General features: G+C 37.4%; 1 protein-coding gene across 1 annotated transcript in view; it reads left to right on the forward strand.

The window, feature by feature from the left end:
• Positions 1–12,164, forward strand: part of LOC141396732 (probable cytochrome P450 313a4) — a 43,263-nt gene extending 31,099 nt beyond the window's left edge. Inside the window, exons 3-9 of the mRNA XM_073972368.1 lie at positions 1,019–1,216; positions 7,365–7,553; positions 7,622–7,688; positions 7,791–7,923; positions 11,253–11,405; positions 11,479–11,914; positions 11,992–12,164. Coding sequence (XP_073828469.1) covers positions 1,019–1,216; positions 7,365–7,553; positions 7,622–7,688; positions 7,791–7,923; positions 11,253–11,405; positions 11,479–11,914; positions 11,992–12,164 — 1,349 coding nt within the window. The remainder of the gene's footprint in view (positions 1–1,018; positions 1,217–7,364; positions 7,554–7,621; positions 7,689–7,790; positions 7,924–11,252; positions 11,406–11,478; positions 11,915–11,991) is intronic.
• Positions 12,165–12,550: the final 386 nt, after the last annotated feature.

Genomic DNA, 12,550 nt, shown 5'->3' on the forward strand with positions numbered 1-12,550 from the left:
TCAACCGATTTGGTCCAAAATTTGACCATCGTCATATTTTCAGTCATAATTTCAGTTCTAAAATAGGATATACCAGTTCCCAATTTCCGGTACTTCTCCCGAATATTAAAAAATGTCACTGATATGCACGATATATTTTGAGCAAATTTGGTCCAAACTTTGGATCTCCTAATATTTTGTCCACATTTAGTTTAACTTACCCTAAGGTATCTCCCTCACAAAAGTTCAACATTGGTGTCTAAGTGCACTTTAAGTTCTGTTTACTGCGATATTATGTTTTCCGTGGAGAAGTCCATGCTTCCTGGCATACTGGTCCAAAAGTTATACGATGACCCACTGAAATGACTAGTGGTCTCGATATATATCGAAAAGATATAACTCCCAAAATAAGATCCACTTCCATAATAGATATGTCGGCCCATTCCTTTAAGTACCTCCTCTGCAAGGCTTTAGTCCTAATCCACATTTTCATCCGCAAGTTCAAATGTCAAAACACTGATACTACCCGTGCTAATGTATGGTCCGAAACATGTATGGTCCGACAGATAAGGCAGTGCTTGGTGTGTTCGTGAGAAGTATTCTTCGAAATATGTAAGGGCCAATCTGCGTTGGCGGTACAACGACATCAGTATAGTTAAACGTATCGCTAAATAGGCCTATAAATAAGCCGCATGGCGGCAAACGCAGAACTGGAAAACCAAGGCTTCGATGGAGCGAACAAGTGAAATACGACATCAGAAAATTCCTTATCCCAAATTGGGAAAATAAAGCAACAAACAGAGAGGAATGCAGATCTTTTTTGGTTCGGTTTATGGAAGAAATGATCTGTAAAGGGCCAGCTATGTAAGTAAGTATGTATGTAGGACATTGTAGGTCCAATTAAAACATTTTGTCCCGGCTTCTCTATAAAGATTTTTTTCTCTAACTTGGTAATTCGTCGAACCCCAACTGCTATGTTCTAGAGAAGTTCGACTGTAATTACATTTTTATTTATTTTTGTTATTATTTCTTTCTTTAGCTGTTTTGAAGAACTCCCACGATAACTATCAAAAGCATGGCCCAAATTATATAAGATATGTTGGACCTATTCCCGAATTCGTTACCAGTGATCCGGAAATCATAAAACATCTTCTAACGGCAAAAATAGCATCAAATAAAGGAATAGCCTATAACGGATTTAGATATATTATGGGTAAAGGACTTGTAACAATGAAAGGTAAATTGCTTTCAATAGCTAACACATTAAGTGGATGTCACTCAAAATGATGCAAACGTTACTAGATTGTACACGAGTTGAGTTATTTGGTAGCAATTATATTTGTTTAACCATTCGGAAGAGGATTTTTTGTAAATAGTTGTCTGCAAAAATGTTCATAGATGAGAAAAATCAAAAAACAAAAAAATCACCGGTGGGGTTTTTAAATAAGTTGCGGTCAAAGTTCACATGGTTAGGGTTTCATTCGGTTTTTTAGGATTTTGCTTCGAAGCCGCAAGTCCTATCGAAATGAGGTTAAGCTGTGAAAATTCTCTACAAGACTCACCTTTATGAGTTTTTCCTAGGTTTTACCATTTTTGAAATATAAAAGTTCAAATTGGCACAGTGCATTGACTGTATCGCCTCCTTTTAAAGCAATGTCATGCACGGAGCGCCTTCACTATCTTTACATGAAAAGTCCTTAAACCTGGGAAATTGTTGCCGATTCCGATACTATAATGTTCATAGATAATAAAATAATATTTGTTCCACAAACATCCCAGATGGGACAAGGGAGACTTCTCTCATATCAGTGAGTGCACCTTGATTCATATTAGCTCAATGATATGGGACCTACTGTTTATTGCCGAGTCCGAACGGCGTGTCCTAAGACACCACTTGTAGAGAAGTTTTACATGTCTGAAATACTCAGGAAATGTCGCCAACATCACTGAGGGGTATTTTGCCACCGTTGAAAATTTGATGTTTCCTGGCCTTGGAATCGAGCCAACGACCTTTAGCGTGCATGGCGGGTGTGCATACCATTGCACCACGGTGGCATCCAAAGTTCGTAGATGAGAAAAATAAAAAAAAAAAATCGCCGAAGGTATTTTTAAATAAATCGCGATCAAAGGTCACATTTTACGGTTTTTAGGTTTTCTGGATTTTGATAGGAAACCGCAAGCCCTATCGAAATGGGATTAAGAAAATGTTGTAGAAATTTTTCACAGATACAACATTTCTTTAGTCTCATTTCGATAGGGTTTGCTAGAAGAAAACTATTCGCACTACAAAGTCCTCTTTTGAATGGTTACAATGCCGCAAATCACTTGAAAGTTATAAACGTTTATCTTTCTTAATTTAGCTTGCATCATTTTGAGTTGTACCCATATTAGGGTGATGACTTTTGTACATGTTTCGATGAGTTTTTAGTAAATATTAGATAACATTTTAGATATAAGATAATTCGATAAAAAACTCACACACAAAATGATTCGATTTTCTTAGCAGTTAGCGGATTTTTTTTTTGAATTCACTGTAAGCTGGGATAAAACCACATACATACATATGAAAAATTCTGAGTGAAATCCGACAATTTTGCAAAAATTGATTTTTCATTTCCTGTATTTTTTCAAGCGTTGGTGCTGTTTATCAGCAAAACATTTAAGAATAACCACCATTATTATAAGAATTCTTTTGTTATAGTTTGGATTCCGGTTAACTTAAAGTTAAAAGTGTTGATTGAATTTCAAGGAGGAGCTTCTTGTAATTAACTTTCAATGTAAAAAGTATATTTTTAATGCCTCCAAATTGGTTTATTTTGCGTCTACATATCCATCAGATAGTAAAAGAACACATGTAATAACTTATGCAAAGAAATACTCATAACTTCCTCAATATTGGTCCAAATAGATTTTTTATTTGTTTTTTTTTTTTTATCCGCTATCTAATAAAAACCAGAAAGGAAAGGGTCAAAGTCGGGCGAGGCCGGCTATATGATACCCTAAACCACTCTGAATATGTGAATATGTAAAACAAGTATATTCGATATAATTTCGCACATTTATTTCCAGACCGAATTCAGTCACACATTCCAAATGTCATTGAAATCAGACTTATATATCGTGTTTGGTGCAGCAAATACGCGATATCGGTCGAAAATATATATGGGAGCTATATCCAAATCTGAACCGATTTCGATATTATTTTGGTACACGTATTTCTAGTCCGAATTCAATCAAACATTCCAAATTTCATCAAAATCGGACGTATATAGCGTGTTTGGCGCAGCAAATACGTGAAATCGGGCGAAAATATATATGGGAGTTATATCCAAATCTGAAGCGATTTCGTTATAACTTGGCACATTTATTTCTAGACCGAATTCAGTCACACATTCCAAATTTAATTGAAGTCGGACATATATAACGTGTATGGTAAAGAAAATACGTGAAATCGGGCTAAAATATATATGGGAGCTATATCCAAATCTGAACCGATTTCGATATAATTTGGCACCCTTATTTCTAGACAGAACTGAGTCACACACTTAAAATTAAAATCAAACGTATATAGCGTGTTTGGTGCAGCAAATACGTGAAATCGGGCAAAAATATATATGGGAGCTATATCCTAATCTGACCCGATTTTTACCAAAAGCAATAGCGCTTTTCCTATAGCCGAAGAAATTATAGTCCCCAATTTTCAGCTGAATCGGAGAAAAAATGCGACATGAACGTTGCGAACAAAAATACATGAACAGACGGACATGCATAAATCGACTTAGAAAGTGATTATATGTATATCCCCAAATGGAACTATATGTCTATTTCGTTTCCGTTTGTATGTTACATAGAAATGCACAAAGACATAATACTCCTTACCACAGTGCACAGTGGATCCACCCATTGGGAAAAAAAAAAAAAAATGAATGTCAAAATTTTGTACAACATCTCGCAACTCTGACAGCTATGACATGGACCTTTTTAAAAAATACATTAATTTTTGTTTCATTCGAACGCGATCTTCTTAAGAATAGCTATAAAAGTCGGAACATTTGACTAATATTTTTTGTTGTGAGTACAACCTATACTTTAAGTGCAAGTAAATATATTCAAAATATCGCGAAACTAATACGTATAGCAAAATATTGTAGTGGATTTTGAATAATAGCTTAATTTTCATTAACAAATAGTGTTTTAGCGTGTTGTGGAATTCTAGTTAGCTGCATATTTTTCAGTGTATTTTGTAATGCCAATTCGATTATATACTTAAATTTTACTTAAGGTTTTAGTCATGATGCCCACCAGTGCCCACCTCGGGAATAATTTTCCAAAGTAGGTCATGGGTTTAGGATCATTCAGTATTACAATCAGCTGCCATCTTGTGCCAGATTATAAATGGTGGGTCGCTTACTAAAGCTGCCCTTGAATACGGTTTCTATGGATATATAAGCGTATAAGCGTAGAATGTTACGCTCTTGGTTTCTTGAAACACACTTCGCAGCAGCACAAAGTTGTAACCGGCGCATTGGCTTGATTTTTACACGCTAACTATTTTTGGCCACTTTCTCCATGGAAGTGGATCCACTGTGCATTAGGGCAATTTCGTGAAAGTTCACCTTTGGCCCCATACAAATTACAATGGGAATTTTGAGGCCCCAGTGGCACGTGTTAACATATCCCGATTGTGCTCAAACTTTGACAATCTTAAATTTACCAAACTAAACAATTTAGGGGGCTCCGCACAAATCCGACATCAATTGTTAGAAACCATTCTAGAAATGACTATATCTTTATAATTGTTCCACAAACATCCCAGGCGGGACAAGGGAGACTTCTCTCATATCAATGAGTGCACCCCGATTCATATTAGCTCAATGATATGGGACCTACAGTTAATCGCCGAGTCCGATCGACGTATCTAGACACCACTTGTACAGAAGTTTTACATGGCTGAAATACTCAGGAAATGTCGCCAACATTACTGAGGGGTATTTTGCCATCGTTGAAAGTGTTTTGATGTTGCCTGGCCGGGGAATCGAACCCACGACCTTGTGTGTGCAAGGCGGGTGTGCATACCATTTCACCACGGTGGCACTCTATATCTTTACTCCAGGAAAATATGTTAAAACCACATACGTTTTATTTAGAAGAGGAACTCTTGACCTTACAGAGTTACAAAACCAGGGATCCCTCACATTTAATTGGTTGTAGTGTAACCCTAATCACGCTAGAGGTGGCAGTTATACACTGCCGCTCACTTTTTCAACCTCAATTTTTTCTGAATTATACAAGATATGAAGTTTTGAAGCTTTGTTATATTTTGCTTCATGTGTTTGGAGTAAACTTACCCAGCAAACCAATCGTACCGACATCGTAACGAAATCGGAACAAAATTCGGACGATACGTCCGATATCTGATCCGAAATCGTAACGATATCTTAACGAAAGTTGTATGAAGTTGTTGACATAATTTCGGAACGAAATGTCTTAGCGACATCGGATCGATTTCGGTCCGATTTCGTAACGAAATCTGAAGAAAATCCTTGGGAAATTCGGATAGGAAATTTCTTTCCGACATTCGTTCCGAAATCGGAACGAAATCGGTACAAAATCTAAACTATTTTCTATCCGAAAAATCGTTTAGAAATCGGAACGAAATTTGAACGACTTTGCTTCCGAAATTGTTCAGACGTGTCGGACATCAGACATTTGGTTTGCTGGGTAGTCATTCATTTGCATTCAAATCCAATGTGTATAAGAATTATACAAGGAAAGCGAAATAAAGTCAAAAATTTAAGTAAAAAAATTGGCTCATTTGAATAGAACCCCTGTCTAACGGGACACCCGCTTATCCTGCTTTGGCAAGAATTCTTAAAATAATCCGGTGTAATGCCTAACAAAGCTGGCTTTTTTCTTTCAACAAGTTTAGTCGTATATTTTACGCATAAGTCATTTCCATATGATGGTCCCTCCAGGATATCGGCATTTCTTTGCAAACATTTAAGTTTTGCCACTCGGGATATCCGAAAATGCTTCTCACTACTGGAAATGCCTGTTTTAGAACTCCTTTGTAAATTGTCGTGCGCATTTAGGTTGAAAGAAATTGACGCCAAAGTCCTAATGAAAGCAGAATATATCACCTTTCTAACGATGTAAAGGAGGTTATCGTAGGTGGTCAAACAACGAAGATATCGCAATAGCCGCTAATAGAACACAACCTTTCATTTCTGCGATTTTAATAAATATGACGAACATCACAGCTTCCAAAAACAAAGTCCGACTATGAATGTAGAAAATCCCCTCTTTACAATGATGTAAAGCAGGTTGGCGTAGGTGGCCAAATAACGGAGATATCGCAAGAGTCGGTAATACACCCCTATTTTTAATTTTTTGGTAATCACGCTACACGTCGCAATTTGATTGGATCGCCCCGAAATTTTGGGTGTAAATGGGGGTCCCACAGAGGAAAAAACCCATCGATTTTGGTAATGGTCGGATATTATTCAGGGATCGGAATGCTAAGCTATTCCTATTTTAATATTTTAAATTTTGCCAGTCAAAAGCTTATGCTCAGGCATGGTGGTGTAGGGTATCACATAGTCGGCTCCGACCCGACTATAGCCTTGGCTCACTTGTTTAAATTTTGGAGGGCAACTTCGGACAAATTACGAAAGTTGAAAACCAATACCTCCCCATCAAAAAAAATCCTTACTAAATAATGGGTCTTTATAGAACTTGTTGTAACTATTTACAAAACCCCCTACTAGCCCATTATTTTAACAAGGGCATGTCGCACTGAATTACTAGTTATTCTATGAACACTAGAATAGCTTTGTGGGTTTCAAACAAAGCGACATAAGTCGACTTATGTAAATTTTGAGATTTTGGTACCACGTAGTTGTACGTTTCGAGAGCCTTCCATAAAATCTGCGTCGTGTTTCAAATACAATAACGAAGTTCATTGATGTAAAGTAAGAAGAGAAAATTAAATCAATGTGCACGCATATTGCCTCAATGATATGGGACCTACTTTTTATCGTCTAGATCGATAGTTACATGACTAAAATACTCATGAAATGGATGCCGACATTATACTGGTGGGATTTGCCACCAGCGAAAATTTTGATGTTCAGGTCGGAGATTGAACCGCAGACTTTCTGTATAAAATTTTACTCTTGTTATCGTTTTAAATTTATATAAATAAAAAATAAAACAAATTAACAAAAATAATATTTAAAGTGGTTTGCGTGTGAAATTTTTTAATATTTAATAGGATAAACGTTTAACAAAAAATTAACAAAATTTGAAAAGTCATCACCCTAGCATACATACGATTTGATGGTGGGAATAACATTACAACATATTTTATTTGTTTATATTCATAGTCAACGAATGGCAGCCACATAGAAAACTAATGGATGTTGCACTTAAACTGCCAAATGTTATTGAATTTATACCCGTTTTTCATAAAAAGATGACTAAATTATTTGCTGAAATGGATAAATGTCATGTTATGGAAAATTCGCACGACATTTTGGTACTTTGCCGCGAATACACAATTAGTATTTCAGGCGGTAAGCTAGTTATGATTTCTAAAACTGAAACAAAAGGGGTAGTCTAAATTCAGTGTTTCTGCTTGTAGAGACCATGTTGGGGCGTGACTTAGATAAGTCTTTGGATGTGAAACAGTTTGCCAAACAAATAACGGGGTAAGAACCCGACCGAGTTAAACAAATCACCATAATCACACAACAACTTCAAACATGCATAAATTTACTTTTTGGAATAATATTCTCTTTTCTTTTGTATAGAGTCATGGCATATATTTCAGACAGATCGTTTAATATTTTCTATAAAAGTAAACAAATTCTTAAATTAGCTGAAAAAACAATACATAAAGAAGCACGACAAACGGTGGGTTTGATGCGGTGTTTAATTGAGGAGGTAAGTACGACATAGTTGCATATGAGGAAATCTATGTCGATATATTGTGGAGATTTCTCGAATCTTTAATTTGTCTTAATTTAGGGATTTTTTTGTGGAATTCTATTAGCAAGATGAAAGCCCTTGCTGAGTATATTAAAAGCCCAAATCGGGTTTTATATTTAAGCGTATTTAAAAGGGTTTTTTGTTTTTTCTAATGATAACAATGATGTTGCCAACGAGAACCCTACCTACAATCTTCTGAGCAACATTTTTGTAGAAGATTAGAGGCGCTCGGCGCTAAAACGGCCCAACCCACATGCCCATAAAAATCAAACTGACTATAAATTACTTACTTACTTAGCTGGTCCATTACAGAACATTTGTTCCATAGACCGAACTACGAAAAGATCTCCAATTCTCTCTGTTTAGTGCTTCGCTTTCTGGAATACCGCGCCTTGTCATCTCTTCATCCACTTGTTTGCGCCATTTATTCTTTGGCCTGCCAATTTAGCGGGATCATCATCGCTCATTCTTAGTACATGCCCTAGCCAACGCAATCGCTGCATGTCTATACGTTTAACTACATATATTGATGTCGTTGCATAGCAGACACAGCTCGTGGTTTATTCGACGTCGATATTCACCGTCAACGCAGATTGGTCCGTAGATCTTTCGAAGCATTTTTCTCTCAAACACGCCAAGCACTACCTTATCTGCTTGCGCAAGTACCCAGGCTTCGGAACCATACATCAGCACGGGTAGTATAAGTGTGTTTGCCAAAGTAGCATCTTTTGGTCAATACAATTCTTCTTCCTATTTCACAACTGATGTCGTTTGTTGTGTTTACGGCGGTGCCGAGGTCCGATCTCAATGGACGCATTGCGCGTCGCCGTTTATCGCCAGAACTGCTTTAGCAGATTCTCCTTCGACCATCATAAAGTTATCGGTTACTTCTTTTACTGATCGTCCCATGATGTCTATGTCATCAGCATAAGTAAGTAACATGTGGCTATTTGTGTAGATTATGCCACTTCTTTTGACGTTTGCCTCTCGTATAACCCTTTCTAGCAGGATGTTGAAAATATCACACGAAAGACTGTCTCCTTGCCTGAAACCTCTTTTGGTACAAAACTCTTGGGAGAGGTTCTTTCCTATTTTAACTGAAGATCTTGTGTCAGTTAGAGTCATTTTACAAAGCCGAATGAGCTTTGCGGGGATACCAAATTCAGACATGGCTTGGAATACCTTTGAACGAAGCGGGCTGTCGAAGGCTATTTTATAATCAGCACAAAAATTGGTAGTTGTCGATCGGCATCTCTTGGGTCTTCTCCAGGATTAGCCGCAGGGTAAATATCTGGTCAATGGTGGACTTGCCAGGTCTAAAGTCGCATTGCTATGGTCCAATAATTTCGTTGACCATCGGCTTTTTTCGTTCGCACAATATCCCTGACACTATCATGTAGGCGATAGGGAGAAAACTTATGCCCCTATAGTTGGAGCATAAAGTCTTATCTCCTTTCTTATGGACGGGACACAGGATGCGCACGTTCCAATCATCGGGTACGCGTTCTTCCTGCCAGATAGAGCTTACTAGCTGATGCATACAACTTATCAGCGTGTCGCCTCCGGTTTTTAACAGCTCGGCTGGTAGGCTGTTTGCATGGAGTGGGCAATGTTTTGCGATTGTCCTAATATGTTATCGGGACGAGGAGTGCTTTGATTAAGCAGGTGGGTCAGTTGAATGGAATATGCTGTGGCTATCTGTTGTGATTGCAGCTTACCGATGTCCAACTTCCGGTCATAATTTTTTTCTAGGCGCTTGTAAAATATATCTTTGGTCTGTTCGTCCTTGTCTTCAGTGGGAGTATGAGAATTAAGCTTTTAATCGAATTGCAGCAAGTCTTTCATTCACTGGGGTGAAGCTGTTTTAACCTCCGACCAACTACAAATCCGCAACCAAACTCATGCTTTGTGTCATGGCAGCTATAATACAGAGCGTCACCTTTAGGTGTTGTTGTAACGCCATTCCCGTTCCATCGTATTTCCTGTATGGCAGTAATGTCGGCCTTGTACTTTTCAAGTGCATCTGCCAATACGTAAACTGCACCTTCTCTATAAAGAGTGCGAACATTCCAGGTGCAGATTCGCAGACCATGGTCCCTAAAACGTTTGCGGGGTTCGTCAACTTTAGAGGGGTTTGTTTTTCTTTTCTTTCGTTATTTCATAGTAGGCTGTTTTTTCTGGGGGAGGGTTACTAACCCGACGCCCAAACCCAAGTTTTTAACGTTCTTATGGGTGAACGACTTACTATAAATATATACTCAAAAACTCCATATTGCATTGTAAAGGGTGATCCATTTAGAGGTTTCTTCTTTAAAGAAAAAACACAGAAAAAATTGAAGGAGGAATGTTTATTATCCTTTGAAAGAACTTTCGATGTCATTTATTTTTAGCAGATTATGTCTAACAAATATTGGTCGAGGATACGTCTCAGACGGTCCATCCCTTGAGTCTAATTTTCAATGACTCGTTCAAGCTTTTCGACCGGTACCTGGCGAATGGCACTTCTGATGTTTTCCCCCAAGACCGGAATCGAAGTGGCTTTATCCGCATATAATTTTGACTTTACATATTCTTACAGGAAAAAGTCTAACGGAGTGATAAGAGACCAATCGACCTAGTGACCAATCGACTGGCCCAAAAAATAAAATAAACATCAATCCATTGATTGATGTTATGTGTGGGAAGTGGTGCCGTTTGTTGCCGGGATTACGAGCTTAAATCTCAGACATCAAATAGTCGGTTACCCCGGCGCAATAACGGTCGCCATTGACGATGAAGTCCTAACCAGCATCATTTGGAAGAAATAGGGTCCGACGATTCCACCAACCCATAAACCGTTATTTTTTCTGGATGAAGTGGCAGCTCTTGAATCGCTTTAAGTTGCTTTTTTCCCAAAAGCCAGAAAGCCAGTTTGATTTTTTTTGACCATGTGGATTAGGCCGTTTAGGCGCTGAGCGCCTTATTTGGATTTTGAAAGCCAAAGGACCAAAAGGACATGACAAGAACTGAGTAACAGAAAGATTCGTCATTCGATTTGACTGAAGACAGGTAATCTCAAAACGAAGCTACAATATCGCCATCACGTGAAATCTCAGAAACTTGACCTATGGCAAACATTAGCTTTTGGGTTTTTATATACTTACAAAGGAATCTTTTGCAGCCCCCAAAAACGCTGTTGCACAGAGTTATATATGTATATATATACACAACATATAGTACTCAAATATATCGATAAATTTCTGCTCAAAGTCAGACAAATTGTCAGTATTTTCGATTCCTTTCAGGCATACAATTATTACGCAACGGGCATTCGAAATAATCCAGATTATTTGGATAGCCATGATATTGCTGTTGCCAAACACGTCAGTGATACCATTGAAAGTAATATACTTGAAAAAGACCTTGCCATATCGAGTATGATGCATTTATTTGGTGCGGTATGTTATTTGTTAAACGATATACATGTCTTATATAAACGTTTGAAACCCAATATATTTTCACGCACTCCAGTCCTTTGAAACGAATTCATCTACATTATACTTTACCATGCTTATGTTAGCCATGTATCCTGAATATCAAGGCAAAGCATATGCTGAAATATGTGAACTATTTCCCGACAACGATAACGGAGAGTTTGAAATGTCTTATGAGCAAATCTCTCAACTCATCTACCTGGATATGTTTATAAAGGAGACAATGCGCTTAATTCCAACAATTCCAATGATTGGCCGTGTAGTTGTTGATGGAAACCTAACCTTGAGTAATGGAACCGTTATACCCGAAGGCCTTGAATTAGAAATAGATATTTATGAATTACATCGTAGTAAAGATATATGGGGTCCACAAGCCGAACAATTTAATCCTGATAATTTTTTGCCCTGTAATGTTGAGGCACGTCATCCATATGCATACATGCCATTTGCCAAAGGCAAGCGAAGTTGTATCGGTGTGAGATGAAAACATTGTTTGACCCACGTTTAATTGAATAACTTGAAACTATTTTTATAATTTTTTGTTCTCTAGGTATGCGTTATGCCGAAATCTCCCTTAGAGTTGCGCTGGCCAAAATTATTAAGCGTTATAAATTTTCAACCACAGCCAAATTGGAAAATTTAGTGCTTCACAATCATTTCTCCCTGCATTTGGCTAGCCATCCTCCACTTACTATAGAGAAAAGGAGAAACTTATCCAGCTAAGTTTTTAAGTTCTAGATTGGCAATTAATTTGATGTTCCTGTATGCAGCCACATGGATTTCAATGGAGTTTTTGGGTACACTCATTTATGTTTATCCCCAAAGTCTTTAAGTGGTTAAATTATAAAATAAATGTAAATAATATGGAAAAATATTACGATTTATTCATTTTGTAACTCGAAAGCACCAGCGCACACTGGTTCCAACCTGCGACAAAAATCGAAAAATCGATACCAGCAAATCTCTGCGACAATTCAGCAAATAGTCTCTAAACATATCATATTTTAATATTCCAGCACTGTTTTTATAATTTATGACGGTATTTAACAAAACAAAACAGAAGAAGTTGGCATTTACCTATGATCTCTTAAAAACATTAAAAACATCAG

Source organism: Musca autumnalis, unplaced genomic scaffold (genome assembly GCF_047663935.1).
Source record: "Musca autumnalis isolate F117 unplaced genomic scaffold, ASM4766393v1 scaffold_3, whole genome shotgun sequence".
Lineage (NCBI taxonomy): Eukaryota > Metazoa > Arthropoda > Insecta > Diptera > Muscidae > Musca > Musca autumnalis.